This window comes from Cetorhinus maximus, chromosome 9 (assembly GCF_964194155.1).
Source record: "Cetorhinus maximus chromosome 9, sCetMax3.hap1.1, whole genome shotgun sequence".
NCBI classification, from domain to species: domain Eukaryota; kingdom Metazoa; phylum Chordata; class Chondrichthyes; order Lamniformes; family Cetorhinidae; genus Cetorhinus; species Cetorhinus maximus.
The window spans coordinates 13,727,404-13,741,755 of record NC_135887.1 but is presented as its reverse complement, the minus strand read 5'-3'; the positions used below and the strand labels follow the sequence as shown (position 1 = coordinate 13,741,755).

The 14,352-nt window shown below is 45.3% G+C and overlaps 1 protein-coding gene across 6 annotated transcripts in view; it reads left to right on the top strand.

The window, feature by feature from the left end:
• spata22 (spermatogenesis associated 22) overlaps positions 1 to 14,352 on the top strand; it is an 88,534-nt gene that overhangs the window by 26,066 nt on the left and 48,116 nt on the right. For 5 of the 6 annotated variants that reach the window (XR_013577421.1, XM_078547820.1, XM_078547819.1 and 2 more), the window contains one exon: positions 1,692 to 1,821. Coding sequence is in view for 5 of the 6 variants with exons in the window: in XM_078547820.1 (XP_078403946.1) it covers positions 1,692 to 1,821 (130 nt within the window). In the remaining variant the exon portion in view is untranslated. Of the gene's footprint in view, positions 1 to 1,691; positions 1,931 to 14,352 lie in introns of those variants that run through there. The other variant, XM_078547821.1, reaches the window with a different exon arrangement.

Genomic DNA, 14,352 nt, shown 5'->3' with positions numbered 1-14,352 from the left:
CTAGCACACTCATTACCAGACTGAAGCTTCTTGTCATCGGTACAATTCTGTCAGACTGATCAAAATCATCATCTTCCCCTTCCAAGCCTTCCGTGTTGTGCGTCGCTTTGAAAATCCTGTTGTTCCGTTTCGGACAATTTACCACATCATAATATTTGGAATCACATCTGATACACTTGTTTATAATTCCCTGAGCATTCTTGGGCTTCATTCTTCTGTTATTATTACTCCATTCCTACCGTCTGCCAGATCTGCCAAAAAGGTCTCCATCCTCATTTATTTTATCAGTGGTGCCCCTGTTGTATTGACGCCTGCACCCTATATCTAAACGATCTTGAAATGCCGCAAGCATTGAATCCTCCATCTTTTGTAACACTGCTGAATGTCCCATGGGTGCCATGATGGCCATTGTGTGACTGCTTTCCCAGGAATTTTTTTAAGCCTCAGACGTCTAATCTGAAAGCGTGTCAAGAGAATTTAGCTCCAGTTAAGACCAGGAGCCTATCCATGTGTGACATTTTAGCACAATCCAACAATTTGAAAGCAAGTACTGAACCAGGAATTTCCAAATAGAATTTCTGCAATCTTGAATATAGCCTGTTAAATTCCATGATGTATTCTTCTATGGAATAATCACCATCTTTCTAAATTTATTAAAGGCTGACCATGCCTCAGATGCTTCTAAGAGATCATCTTATAAATTTTATCCATAAACTTTAGTAGATTATCCAAACCTTCCTCAGTGTCTAGCTGACAAGCCTCTGGCTCTGAAAATACTCTGCACCTGATCCTGTTTTTGTTAGGAAGTGACAGTGCCAAGGCCGTACCTTGTTTTCTCTTCAGTGAGGATGTAACCTGTGTCCATATATCTACTTCATTTTTCCATTGGTCATAAGGTTCAGATTCAGAGAAGATTAGTGGAAAATTATACCCTGACACTTTATATTTGGTTTCAGCCGTTCTTCTCAAAAGTAACTCCAATTACAATCTTCTGCTTGGGGGAAAAAAAATTATCCTTTGTTTCCAATCTTCACCTTTAGGCAACATTCTCTCCTACCATGTTAAATGGATCCAAGCCAGATGATGAAATACGAAAAAGGACATAGATCTTTTCCTTGTTAGTAGTTTTATTCACAGGATGCAGCAATACAGACTTCTGCCTTCTAATTACTACCCCAGTGTTCCAGCTGATTCTCTTTATCTGTGTTCTCAGTCCTTACCAAAAAATGCCCATCCCCTGTGATCTGTAACAATATAATAAACCAACCATCAACATCTGGCCCCAAAGATCTGACAGCAGTGCTGCAAGAAGTTCAATGACCTCATGCAGGTGGTCAAGGAAGGTGTGTGAATCTTCAATGGATATCTTATAACCACCACACCACCAAGTTTGCATGATGGTCAATGCACCAAGCTATTGGTCATCTGTCCTAATATGTCCTTATGTGGCTTAGTATCGAACCTTCAGTGATAACATTCATGTGAAGTGCCTTGGAATGTTTTACTATGATAATGGAACTGTATAAATGCAAGTTATTGTTCATCATACCAACAATATTTGTCGATCATCCATTCATGGTTATAAGTGATAGCATAGAAAATCTAATTTCAATAAGTTTGTTGCATTTTGCATTAGTGGATGCTTTTGTGCTGATAGATATGCTGAACCTTTACCCCTTTTTACATAATAGAAGTCAAAACCATTTCAGATGAAAGTCATGCAGCCGGATAATTCATTACGTATTGTGACTGCAACTATAGAAGGCATGAAACATTGGACTCAGTATAACCACAGATGTGCATTGCTATTTGAGGTCTTTGGTATGTACACAGATTTAGATTTCACTCTTGTAAATGCTTGACTAGTTTCTGTATAAATATTATGCTTAGACCTGGATTTCTGTAAATGCCAAGCAAAAACAGAAAATTTGCAATTCTTTCTTCCACAAACTAGTTAATCAGTCATTCAGAAATTTAATCTGAACTCACCAGAGAGGGCAGCAAAAATGTATATTAAACAAAGTAACGAGACTTCTAAAATACAGTGCATTAGCTATTTAGTGTACTGAGCTTTTGAGCTGTGGAACTTTTTGCGCTTGAATCAAGATTTAGTATCTCCATGCTAAGACTAGAAATTTATTGCAATTTGAGTGAATTAAATGCATAATGCTTTGTCTAGTGATGGTAATGGATTTTAAAGAGTATTTTCTCGCCCTTAAGACCAAATACATTAAATTGAATGCACAAAAAAGTAAACTTTAGAAAGTAAACAATCCAAAGATTTGGAACCAGCTCTGCCATACTTTGTATTACTATCCTGGTCTCATTAGGATTGGTGTATTTCCTTGGACGCTTGTAGAAATTCATCTGAGGATAGTAAAACACCACTGAAAGTAAATTTGGATTTATTATAACTTGAAGTTAAACAATTTACTAATTAACCCCTATGCTTGCAAAATAAATTTAAAATCAAGATGGATAGTTGAGAGATCTTGCAGGTAAGCTACAAAATGGAAGCATAAAGTGAGAACACATGTTCTGGTTGATTGCTATCCTGAAGTGCAATGCTGAGTCTAGTGCTAAACCCTATGCACTTGTAAGTTTGTTCAACTAACTTTCATGTAGTCTGCCCTAATCAACTAAGGGGAATGCCCATTTGTCTTTGTTAGGCCTAGTGTGCATTGGAGTGTAAAATTATTTCAGATAAAGGCTAGTCCTTTGTGCAAGGCTCCTGCTGACTTACTAGATGCTACCCATTTAGAAGTTAGAGTTTCTGGAGGATAGAAGCTAGGAGCTCTCTGATACTAATTAACTTACTTAGGGGGGCGATTTATGGGGAAATGTAAGGGGGAAGGGAATGGACGAAGATTTAAACCATGAGTCCTTGGGTTGAAAAATCAAACATGTAACCACTAAATCATAGATTCTCTAAATAATACAGATGCCACCCACCCCATCATGAAAGATATATTTATTTTTAAAAAGTCAGAATTAAGAAGGTCTCAAACGTTTTGCAAAGGGTATCAAAAGAAAACAAACTTGGAAACTAGCTGTAACAATAACTACAATTTATTATTCTAATAAATGGGAAGCTTGGACCACTATTGTAAAGAACCTGTATGATTTTCAATCTTATTGATATTCTCATCATTGATTAAATGTGATTTTCGGAAACTGTAGACTTTTAAAATCTCTTGACCTTTTGACCTTGACAGAGAAATGCTGCCTGGTGCTCTCTTTGGGCTGCTTCCCAGTACCACCACTGAAAAACAACTTGGGTTTATATAGTAGCTTTAAAGTAGCAAAATGTCCCTTGGTGCTTAACAAGAGCTATGTCAGTAAAAGCATTTTTGACACTGAGCCACAGAAGAAGAAGTGAGGACAGATGGCCAAAAGCTTTGTCAAAGTGAGAGGATTTAAGAAGCATCTTAAAGTTGGAGAGAGAGATAGCGTGGTAGATAGGATTAGGGACAATTTAAAAAGTGACAATTATTTGAAGTCCCGTGTTCGACCCCTGGTCGGTGCTGTTATCTGATCTCAGCCGTCATAATTGTGGTAGCACAACATTTGGCATCAGTGTCAGATTAGGGAGGAATGTTTGATAGATAAAGGAGGAAAATCAGGTAATACTTCCACTCCTGATTAGCTAATGATCCCTGCTGGAATATATGTGTGTAGAAAATACCACAGGGCAAGAATGGACTTGGCCTGATGCCCATAATTGTTTAATTCAATGTGAGCTCATGGCTGAAGAATACTATTTTTCATGGCTTCCATTGACCAGGGAACTGTACTGGAGCACGTTACCACTAAGAAGAGAGAATGGAAGAAAAAAAACAAAATACTGCGGATGCTAGAAATCTGAAACAAAAGCAGAAAATGCTGGAAAACCTCAACGGGTCTAGCAGCATCTATGGAGAGAGAAACAGAGTTAATGTTTCGAGTCCGTACGACTTTTCTTCAGAGCTGAAGAGAAGTGGAAATGTGATGAAATTTATACTGTTTTATACTGGAGCAGGTGAAGCTGGATAGAAGGCCAGCGATAGGTGGGGACCAAGGAGAGATTGACAAAGATGTCATGAACTAAAGGACAAAGGGAATGGTAATGGTCATGGCTAAAAAATATGCTGATAGTGGCGTGAAGGTAAGAAAGCAGAATGTAATAATAGCAGAACAAGGGTAGCATTGTGTGAAAGAATAACATGGAACAAGTAACAGATGGCCTTTTTGGGGATGGGGTGAGGGGAGGGGGCGGTGGTGGGGGAAAAAAAGATAGAAAATGGGATAGAAGGGGGGATAAAAAAGGGGATAAAACCCTAAAGAATGCTCCCAATTATGGGCATCAAGCCAAGCCCATTCCTGTCCTCTGTTATTTTCTACACACTTATATATTCCAACAAGGATCACTAGCTAATCAGGAGTGGAAGTATCAAATGATTTTCCTTCTTTATCTATCTATTGTTCCTCCCTAATCTGGCATTGATGCCAAATGTTGTGCTACCTCAACTATGACAGTTGAGATCAGATAACGGCTGTTGCTCATCAGGACATTGTAGGCCAAATTGCCCCTGATTTTCAGTCTGATTGTAGAGGCAGCTTTATAAAGATAAAGTAAGTCAATGTAAATTTTAAATAAAATAAACTCAGGCTAAGAACTACTCTCTCTTTCTTCATGTGGCACCTTCATTGTCCGAGGGTAGCTAATCATGGCTCCGTAATGCCAATGATATTACAATTGGGTGAGGAAAAGAGGCAGGTCCCAAGAAATACTTTTTAAAAATTCATTCATGGGATGTGGACGTTGTTGGCTAGGCCAGCATTTATTGCCCATCCTTAATTGCCCTTGAGAAGGTGGTGGTGAGCTGCCTTCTTAAACTGCTGCAGACCATGTGGTATAGGTACACTCACAGTGCTGTTAAGGAGGCAGTTCCAGGATTTTGACCCAGTGACAGTGAAGGAATGGCAATATATTTCCAAGTCAGGATGGTGTGTGGCTTGGAGGGGAACTTCCAGGTGATGGTGTTCCCATATGTCTGCTGCCCTTGTCCTTCTAGATGATAGCGGTCGTGTGTTTGGAAGGTGCTATCTAAGGAGCCTTGGTGAGTTCCTGCTTTGCATCTTGTAGATGGTACACATTGCTGCCACTATGTACCAGTGTTGGAGGGAGTGAATGTTTGTGGATGAGGTGACAATCAAGCGGGCTGCTTTGTTCTGGATGGTGTCAAGCTTCTTGTTGGAGTTGCATTTATCCAGGCAAGTGGAGAGTACTCAATCACACTCCTGTCCTGTGCTTTGTAGATGGTGGACAGGCTTTGGGGAGTCAGAAGGTTTGAGTTACTCACAGCAGGATTCCTAGCCTCTGACCTGCTCTTGTAGCCACAGTATTTATATGGCTAGTCAAGTTCAATTCCTGGCCAATGGTAACCTCCAGGATGTTGATAGTGGGTGAGTCAGTGATGGCAATGCCATTGAATGTCATGGGGCGATGGTTGGATTCTCTGGAGATGGTCATTGCCTGACACTTGTGTGGCGTGAATGTTACTTGTGCCAGCCAGTACATGGACTGAACCTGCACCATTGGCATTATTAAGCATGTAATCTAACCAGCTGAGTTAATTGGTCCCCTGAGAATATCTAGCTGCTTTTAATGTCATGGAGACAATACCTGAACCAGATTCAAAAGGGACACAAGAAAATGCAATTATTATCTAACAGTAGATGGCGCACTAATCCTGGCTATGGTGTATGAATGCAAAGCAACAGCAGAGAGCCCTTGACAATAATATGTTGTACTGACACAATTAAATAGGTAAAGGGTAAGTGGAGGTATTGTCGAGGTACTCCAGGCCTCAATACTTCAGTGATCAAAATCAACTGTGGCTCCTTGTTCTTTTATCCTGGCAGATTAGTAAATGTAATGCTGCATGCTAACATACTGGCATTATTGTTAGTTTGAGCATGATAGCACAGTATGTCATGGAGACTCAAGCTAACTGAATATTACCTGTAAAATTATTTGATTGGAAAGACTGCACCCTGTAGCAGTAGCTGGCTTAGTTAGATACCCAAATACAAACGGTTTTGAACTGCTCCCACCTACCTGCAAGAGGCTCTGCAGGCTGTTACTTGTAACTGGATATAAAACCTGCCCCTGCACCCATAGAAAATATGGGTGGAATTTTCCTTTGGCATCGGGCGTCATGGCGGGTGTGAGTGGACAATATGGCAGGAAGGCCAAAAATCAGTTTCACAACGTCATGAAACCAGCTTGCAATTGTCCGCTCCGCCCGTCAATGACAGGCTGCGTTTTCTGCGGCGCATGTCAGGAACTTCATTTTAATACATCTGCATATCATTAGAAGCCCACTGGAATCACGCCTCCACGTCAAATTTACTGCCCATGTTGGTGGAAAAACACACCAGCACAGAACACATTTTGACAAGAGTGCAGAAGTCGGGACTTACTGTCAGGGCCTTTCTCGCATCTCAGACATCCAACGATAAGAAGATGCTGGAGCCCTACAGCATCGGGACCCTGGAGGAACGTGCATTGCATGTTGCATGGATTTTCATGGACATAGCTGCGCTGTGAAGCAGCTTATAGAACGTGGAAGGTCGCCATTGAGGGTCTGCTTTGGGACATCAGTGTCTTGGCTATGTTCTGCAATGGATGATCGTTGAGGGGGTGGAGAAGAAGGTGTTGTTTTGGCTACGAGAGGAAGGTATATCGGGAGGGCGGGGGACAGTGGGAGAGGAAGGTGTGTCGGGGTGGGGGGTGAAGTTGGAAGGCGGCGAACGACGGTGTCGAGTGGGGGGAGGTTGGAAGAGGGGGAAACAATAGTATTGGGAGGGGGGAACTAAGGTACTGGGGGGGTGAGGTTGGAAGGGGGGAACAATGGTGTCATCGGCGGGTGAAGTTGGGTAGGGAAGGAGTCTGGAGGGAGGGAGGAGTCCGGGCAGAGGGAGGGAGCAGTAAGGATGGGGGAAGGAGTAAGGGGGGGTGGATACATTGTCCAGCTGAACGTGCATGGGAGGGGTATGTGCAGTTGATGGCTGCCCCCAGGGTGTGAAATGAGAGCGGGCGTGGTAGGGGGAATGGTGAGAATGAGAGAGGGCAGAGTGAGCCGGTAGGGTGGGAGGGTGAGGGTGCAATGGTATCGGTAGAAGGGACAGCGAGGATGGCTGGTGGGCACTCGAAGATGGACACAGACCCTGGGGCTGGGAAGGAGGAGGTCAATGTGGATGGTGGCAGGATTTTCGGCAAAGTAGGGAATGTGCATAACCTGGACATCTTTGAAAGAAAAGGGTTGTAGCTAGTAGGTGACAGTGGGGAGGTGGAAGGTGATGCCAGGGGGTCAATAGTTATGGGGAAAAGGACATAGGTGACTGGGACAGAGGAAGGGACGGGGAGCTGAAGACAAATGTTACCAGCACCATGTTTCTAAAACCAAAAGCGAGAGGAGACGTGTGATGGGGAGGAACAGGTGCTGCATGGGGGATCGGTGGGTGGGCGGAGATGCAGGCCAGCTCAGATGGATAACTGAAAGAGAACCCCAGCAGGCAGCATTGAAAATACTCAGGACATTGAGATGAGTGTGATGAAGGAACAATCCGCATGCGTGGGACAGTGATTGAACAAAGCTCCGAAAGGCCCTGCTATGCACACACATTTCTCCCTGCAGAATCACTCATAGGCTGACGGCGTGCAGATGAACTGCTAGCTGGTGGGGGATGCAGTGGGAGGACTCAAGAAGCCCGTCAATGAAGCTGAAAGACACCATTACAAATTATTTCGTGAAAGTGAATATATTTTCAGATTATAAAGTGACAAAATGCGTTCACCTGTGCAACCAATTGTGATCAGAATTTCTTAACTTTTCTGGCCTAATACTTGTAACTGCAGCCCTGACATTTGCAGCAGGGATGGAGACAGCCTGTGCAATGGTTGGCCCAGTTGTCTGTTGTCTTTGGCATATGCCCTCTGGAGAGTCAAGGCTTTGAGGGCCCTGGCTTGCTTTGGCTGTCCTATGGGCCAGCTCCTCCCTCTGCGGTGACAGAGGATGAGGTTGAGGGGGGCCACAAGCAAAGAGGACTTGGGAGGGAGAGGACAGCCTCTGAGATTCCTGAGTGGATGACCCAGGGGTGTCCAGCTGCTGCTCCTTTTACCTTAAGGTGCCTGAGGGCACTGGCCTGACTTCTTGAGGGGAAGGAGCACCTGGAGGGATGTCTAAGTGCCGCATTTCCCCCTCACGTTGCCACTGCAGGAAGTCCCCATAGCTACCGCAATGGAGTGAGGTCTGCGCACATCTTCGTGTTCTGCTGTATCAGGGTCACCATGGCATCCGCCATCCTTCTCATGGAGACCTCCATGCGCGTACATGTGGGCACCACTTCATCAGAGAGCAGGCGGGTGCACTCCAACTCACGTGCCACTTGAGGGCTTCCAACAGATCTGCATGATGTTCCTCTGCCTTCTGTTGACTCTCCACGATGAGTTGTAAGACCTAATCTAGAGGCTCGTCATCTGACTTGGACCTCACAGATGTCTCTTCCCCAGCAGTCCTCCGAGTGCCGAGGAGCTTGGCTGAACCTGCCACCTCCTGCTGTGGACATGTGTCCGTGCGGTGGCCACCAGATTGTCAACCTAAGCCTGCTCTAGATCTAGGTCCCACCAAGGTGTGTGTCTCTGTGCTGGTGGAGGGTGTGGATAAGTGCTGTGACAGATCTTCTAGCCTCCTTATTTCCAGCTCTTCAATGGAGGAGATGTCCTCTTGGCTGAAGGTGAAGATCTGGCTGGAGCTGAGGGACTCGCTGGCTGAGGGGCTCTGTCGCTTGGCAGAGTTCCCTGTGAACCAAAGTAGAGATGATTAGTGCAGGGCAGCAGAGTCAAAAGCTGGAGAGAGAGCATTGAGAGAGGGTTGATGTGGTGCAGGGACCTCGTGGGTGTTCGCTGCGGACCTCATCGTCGCTGCAGGCACAGTCCATGTCCTCACCAATCAATGTGATGGCACACTCCTCAGAGTGAGTGAGGGGCCTAATATGGATCAGTCAGCCCCCTGTCGGGGCCTCTCCCTGCTGTTGTGAGCCAGTGTATCCTGCATGAAAACAGATAGAGAGAGTGTGAGCAGGATACATGGCATTGCATGGAATGTTTGTGTGGTGAGCAGAGCCATGGACGGGATGAGGACATGAGCTCGAGAGGATATGAGCCTGATGGAGATGTGAGGGTGTGTGAGAGAGTTCATGGTGTTGTCCCTTGAGGTGTGAGTGTGTGAGTTGAGAAGAGTGAGTTACCCTGGTGGAACGGATGAGACCATTCATTCTCTTTTGGCACAGGGTGCTGTCCTGTTTTGCAGAGTGTTGGTACTGATCACTGCTGACTGCCTCCCATGCTGGAATTGTCGCCTTGCTTGTTGGCCTTCGTCCAGAGCAAGGGCAGAGGACATCACGGCGGGCTCCAAGGCATCCAAAAGGCATTCCAGGGACATATCACTAAATCGGTGGGGCTGCAGTCTTCTTGCCTTTTGTAGCCATATCTTCTGTGCAGCAATCCTGGGCTGGAAGCACTGAGAGGTGTGTGTGCAGCTACACGTTAAATATGGCGCCTGGCGTGAGGAAGCGTGAGATGACGGCGTGAAACGGTGTGTTTCCCGGGAATGCATGATTAATCAGGTACGATTGGGACGATATGGCGTGAAAAGCCACCATTGGGGCCAGCGGGTAGAACATTCTTTTTCCTGCCCGCTACTGCACTTAGTGCAAACCTGGGTCGATTCCACCTTATTTACTGATTGAAGATTGCAGGCACCAGAACTGAAGGATCAGATATAGTGGACTAATGAGATGGAATTAATGTGAATATCATATTTGGTGGCTGGTATCATGAAAACCCACAAAAATCATCAAAGACACTTCTGCTGATGTACAATTATATGAAAAAGTTTAATCAATTGTTTTATGCTTTGTTAGATGATGTAATTTAAATTTTGAAAATATAATATCACAAAAATGCAGAAATGCATTGCTGGTGTTGACCTAAAATACACTCACTGAATGGTAACCCATTCTCAGATGTTAATGTTAATTCATTCCAAAAGTAGTTGGTGAAGTAGGAAACAATATCCCAATTAATACTAGATTTATCTACAAAATGCAACATTACAGATGCTTCCCTAACCAACATTAAGTGCCCCAGAGTTTCTCTTTATACTCTTTTGGTAAAACAAAAATCAATAACTGAAAGGGGAAGAGTTTCTCTTTAATGTGCTCAAGATACTTAATCAATCAATGCTGTCATACCTGTATATTGTTAACCCTTTTAGCATATCATTAACAGATAATTATCCTCTTTCTAAAATCACTGATACTGTATTGGGTGGAGTAAAATATATCAGATTTGCATGCTAATTTAGTGGCCAGTTTCATTTTGAGACACTTTTACTTGTAGCTTTGCTTTTGGGAGTGTGTCACCATGACTTTTTCCTAGTGGAACTGACATGGGAGAACAGCACGTATGCATGTTTCCTCAAAAGCATAAAATCTGCTTTTGAGGAAACAAAGCAAATGATTGACCTGAAGTTCAACCTGCCCAAGATGCATAAGTATTAATTGTATATTAATTGCGATCAATTGTATGTAGGTGGTAGGAATTAACTGGGGATTCAGTTGTGCCCCTAGAAATAGAAACAGACTGAAATTAATTATTGGGTAAGAAGATGTATGCTTGAACTGTATAAGCCTGTAAATAAATGCTCCTGAAAACTGGCTTTCAGGAATATAATAATAAAATATTTTTAATAATATTCCAATAACAATAATGTTTCACAGTAAAACCAAAGAAGAAATCATATAAGTATTTTGTGTAAATAAGAGCAAAAAAAAGAGCGGATGCTGGAAATCTGAAATAAAAACAGAAAATGCTGGAAAGACTCAGCAGGTCTGACAGCATCTGTGGAGAGAGAAGCAGATTTATTGTTTTGAGTCCATATAACTCTTCTTCAGAGCTGAAGAGAGATAGAAATGTGATGGGTTTTATACTGTTGAAGATAGGGTGGAGCATGTGGAGCAAAATAGAAGGTCAGGGATAGTGGGAGTTCGGGAGAGATTTGGCAAAGATGTCATGGACACAAGACAAAGGGAGTGGTAATGGTAGTGTTAAAGTCTAAGGCAGGTGCTAATAGTGGCATAAAGGTCAGATAGCAAAATGTGTTAATAACAGAACAAGGGTCAATGCTGTCTGAAAGCAAAACATAAATGGCGGAGGATGATCCTTTTAAGGTGGAGAAGGATCACGGTGTAAGCTAGCTCAAAAAAGGGATATGGTGGCATAGTAGTAATATGACTGTACTAGTAATTCAGTAACTCAGGTTAATACTCTAGGTATATAGGATCAAATCCCACCATGGCAGCTGGTGGAATTTAAATTCAAATAATGAGACCTGGAATATAAAGTTAGTCTCAGTATAGGTAACCATGGCTGGAATTTTTTGGCCCAGTTGGTGTCAGGCAACATGGTGGGGGGATATTATGGCAAGAAGCCCAAAAATCACTTTTACACTGCCGTGAACCAGTTTGCGATCATCTGTTCCACCCATCAATGGTGGGCCATGTTTTCTGCCGCCGAACATCGGGAATGTCATTTTAATACGTTTGCATCGAATTATAAGCCCCGCTTGTCGGAATCATCCACCCACATCAAATTTACCGCCCACGTCGGTGTGACTTCAGAACGGCGTGATTCACGACTGCCTTTCAAAGGCGTGCACCTGGCAACCTGAAATTCAAGGGGAACCCAGAGGTAAGTGCTCACGAGCATTGCCCTTAGGACATCAAGGATGAGGTGCTGCGCATTTGCTGGGTGCACAGGCAAGCTGCTTTTTCCCCGCTGGCTTTCAGTGCAGTGCCGAAGCAAGGGCTCCTGTATGGGTCAGACCAGGGGGCGGTGGGAGGAGGGGGTATTGAAGGAGGTGGCCACCCTCTTGGAAAAGCTTGTCAAAAGTGAATATTCTTCTGCAGCTGAGACCATTCAGCTGCAGCTCCATCGGCATGCTGGGAGTCGGGCCTCTGAAGCTTTCCTGCCCACTCGAGCAATGCAAAAGCATGAAACTGCCACCAAATGCACCAGAACGTCTCACCCCTTGGGCACAGGCTGCAAATTAAAGTGTGTTTTAGGGGGCAGCAGAGCAATTGGCTGATTGAGCAAGTAGTACAATCCCCTTGCAAAAGGTGACCATGACGTAGTTAGTGGTGGAGACGCTCACTGCCCCTTGCAATGCCTTTATTTTGGTGTGGACCAGTATCCATTATGTTTCAAGCTAACAGCGCAGTCTTGCAGTGCGGTTTAGGAGAATGTTTGCTCCTGAGCTGAGAGCACAACATGCAGTCCAACGGCCGAAGCTGCCGCCAATCACTCAAGTGTAGTGGGGCAGAGGTGGGTGGGCTTTTGGACAGTCAAGGAGCGCACTACACATTGGCTATCCAAGGGATGGCCAGCACCTTCTTGCATGTGTGAAGAGGCCTCCAGACTTAAGCAAGAGAGATTCTTAAGTCACATAACCCATGTGTCTCTCTCTAATCCTGCAGGAGGAGAACATCAGGATCATGGAGCCTGGTGATTTGGCGGTATACCTCATGGATTACAGAGATCAGAGAGGTAGAAAAAGAGAGTGGCGGAGGCATTTGGCTCAGCAAAGGTACGAACACCTCCCTCAAGATGAAGGGGCAGCAGGGCGTGCTGTGCACACAGCTGAAGATCCACAGCGAACCGTTGCTGGTAGGTGCCTCGTCAGACCCAGAGTCTATAGACAACACCTGTCATTCCTGCAGATGACTGAGAACCAGTGTTGCCAAAGACTGCATGTCTAGGGAACTGGTCAGTCACACATAGCACCTGCTGCAGGATTTGGCACCATGGGGACATGGAGGGCTTCCACTGCCAGTGGCTGTGAAAGTGACTGCGGCGCTCAATTTTTACGTCAGTCGCTTCTTCCAGGGCTCCACACAAGACCTGTGTGGATTTTGCAAGCCTCCACGCACAATTGTATCCAGGAGGTCACGGACACCATTTTCGCTAAGGCACAGAACTTTGTGCATTTCGCCCGAGATCAGGAAATCCAGGAAGCAGTAAGGACACTCTGTAGATCTTCACATAGCCTCTGTGAATGTCTGACTCCTGTCTAGCTGAGGGCAGCTTGCTTGAGCTCTGTGATCAGGGTCATATCATGGAGACGCAGCCGTGAAACTTTAAATGTACCTGATCCTTTGTCAGCCTTCAGCACCTGATCCCTTCAGGAGCACAGTGTCACTGATACCAGATGCCGAGGAGATTGGGGACCAGCCCCACCTCAAAGGTGCTGAGAGCACACAGAGGGAATGACAGAACTCTGTGACAGCTGCCCACGACATTCTGGCAGCAATGACAAGCACTATCGAGTTGCAGGCATCACTAATGTGTCCAGTGAGTGTGAAGCTGGACCATCATTTTGGTCTGAAGGTTACACATTGCATGGGGAAGAGGCCCTGGACTGAGACACCTGCCTTTAACTGGTGCAGGAACCAAGGTTTCACATCTGAATGACATGAACACTGCTATTGAGAACAAGGGGCCATAGGCAAGGAGACATTCTTGGGAGTTTATTTACAATGGTGAACAATATGTACAAGTGATTAACACCTGTGTCCAGGCTGTGCAAGGTGTCAGCTGTGGCTCAGTTCATAGCACCCTCGCCTTTGAGTCAGAAGGTTGTGGGTTCATGTCCCACTCCCGGAAACCAAGAACTGTGAATGTACTCGAAAGAGTTACATCTTCTTAACCTTCCTAACTCTGCCCTACATCTTGGTGTTCCCCTGACATCCACAGCGGAGGTGGAGGCAGCCTGTTGCCTGCTGCGCCCTGCCTGTGATGACCTTGACGGGTGTCCTCTGGAGGGCCGAGCCCTGGAGGGCCTGTCCTGCTTTCGGGGTGCTGCTGTGTGGCAGCGGCACCCTCCTCGGCCTGTGGAGCTAGAGCTTCTGGGGTCACAGGAAGAGAGGACACAGATAGGCCGAACGGAGTCACCTGGATGGATGGCCCTGGAGCATGCACCAGCTGATTCTCCACCCTATGAGTGCCCGAGGGCCCCAGCTGACTCCTTGAAGAGAAGGGAAAGCTGAAGTGAGATCGAGCTGCCCTGCATCCCTCTTGTGTTGACACTATTGGAGGCCAACTATGACATCAGTGATGGAATTCAGCCCGCTCAGCAGTGCAGGACCAATGTCCTGGACCAAGGTCTCTATGGCGGCCGCCATCCTGCCAGTGTTGACCTCTGTGCATTGGCATGCTGGCACTATCACTTCAGACTGAAGGCGGATGGG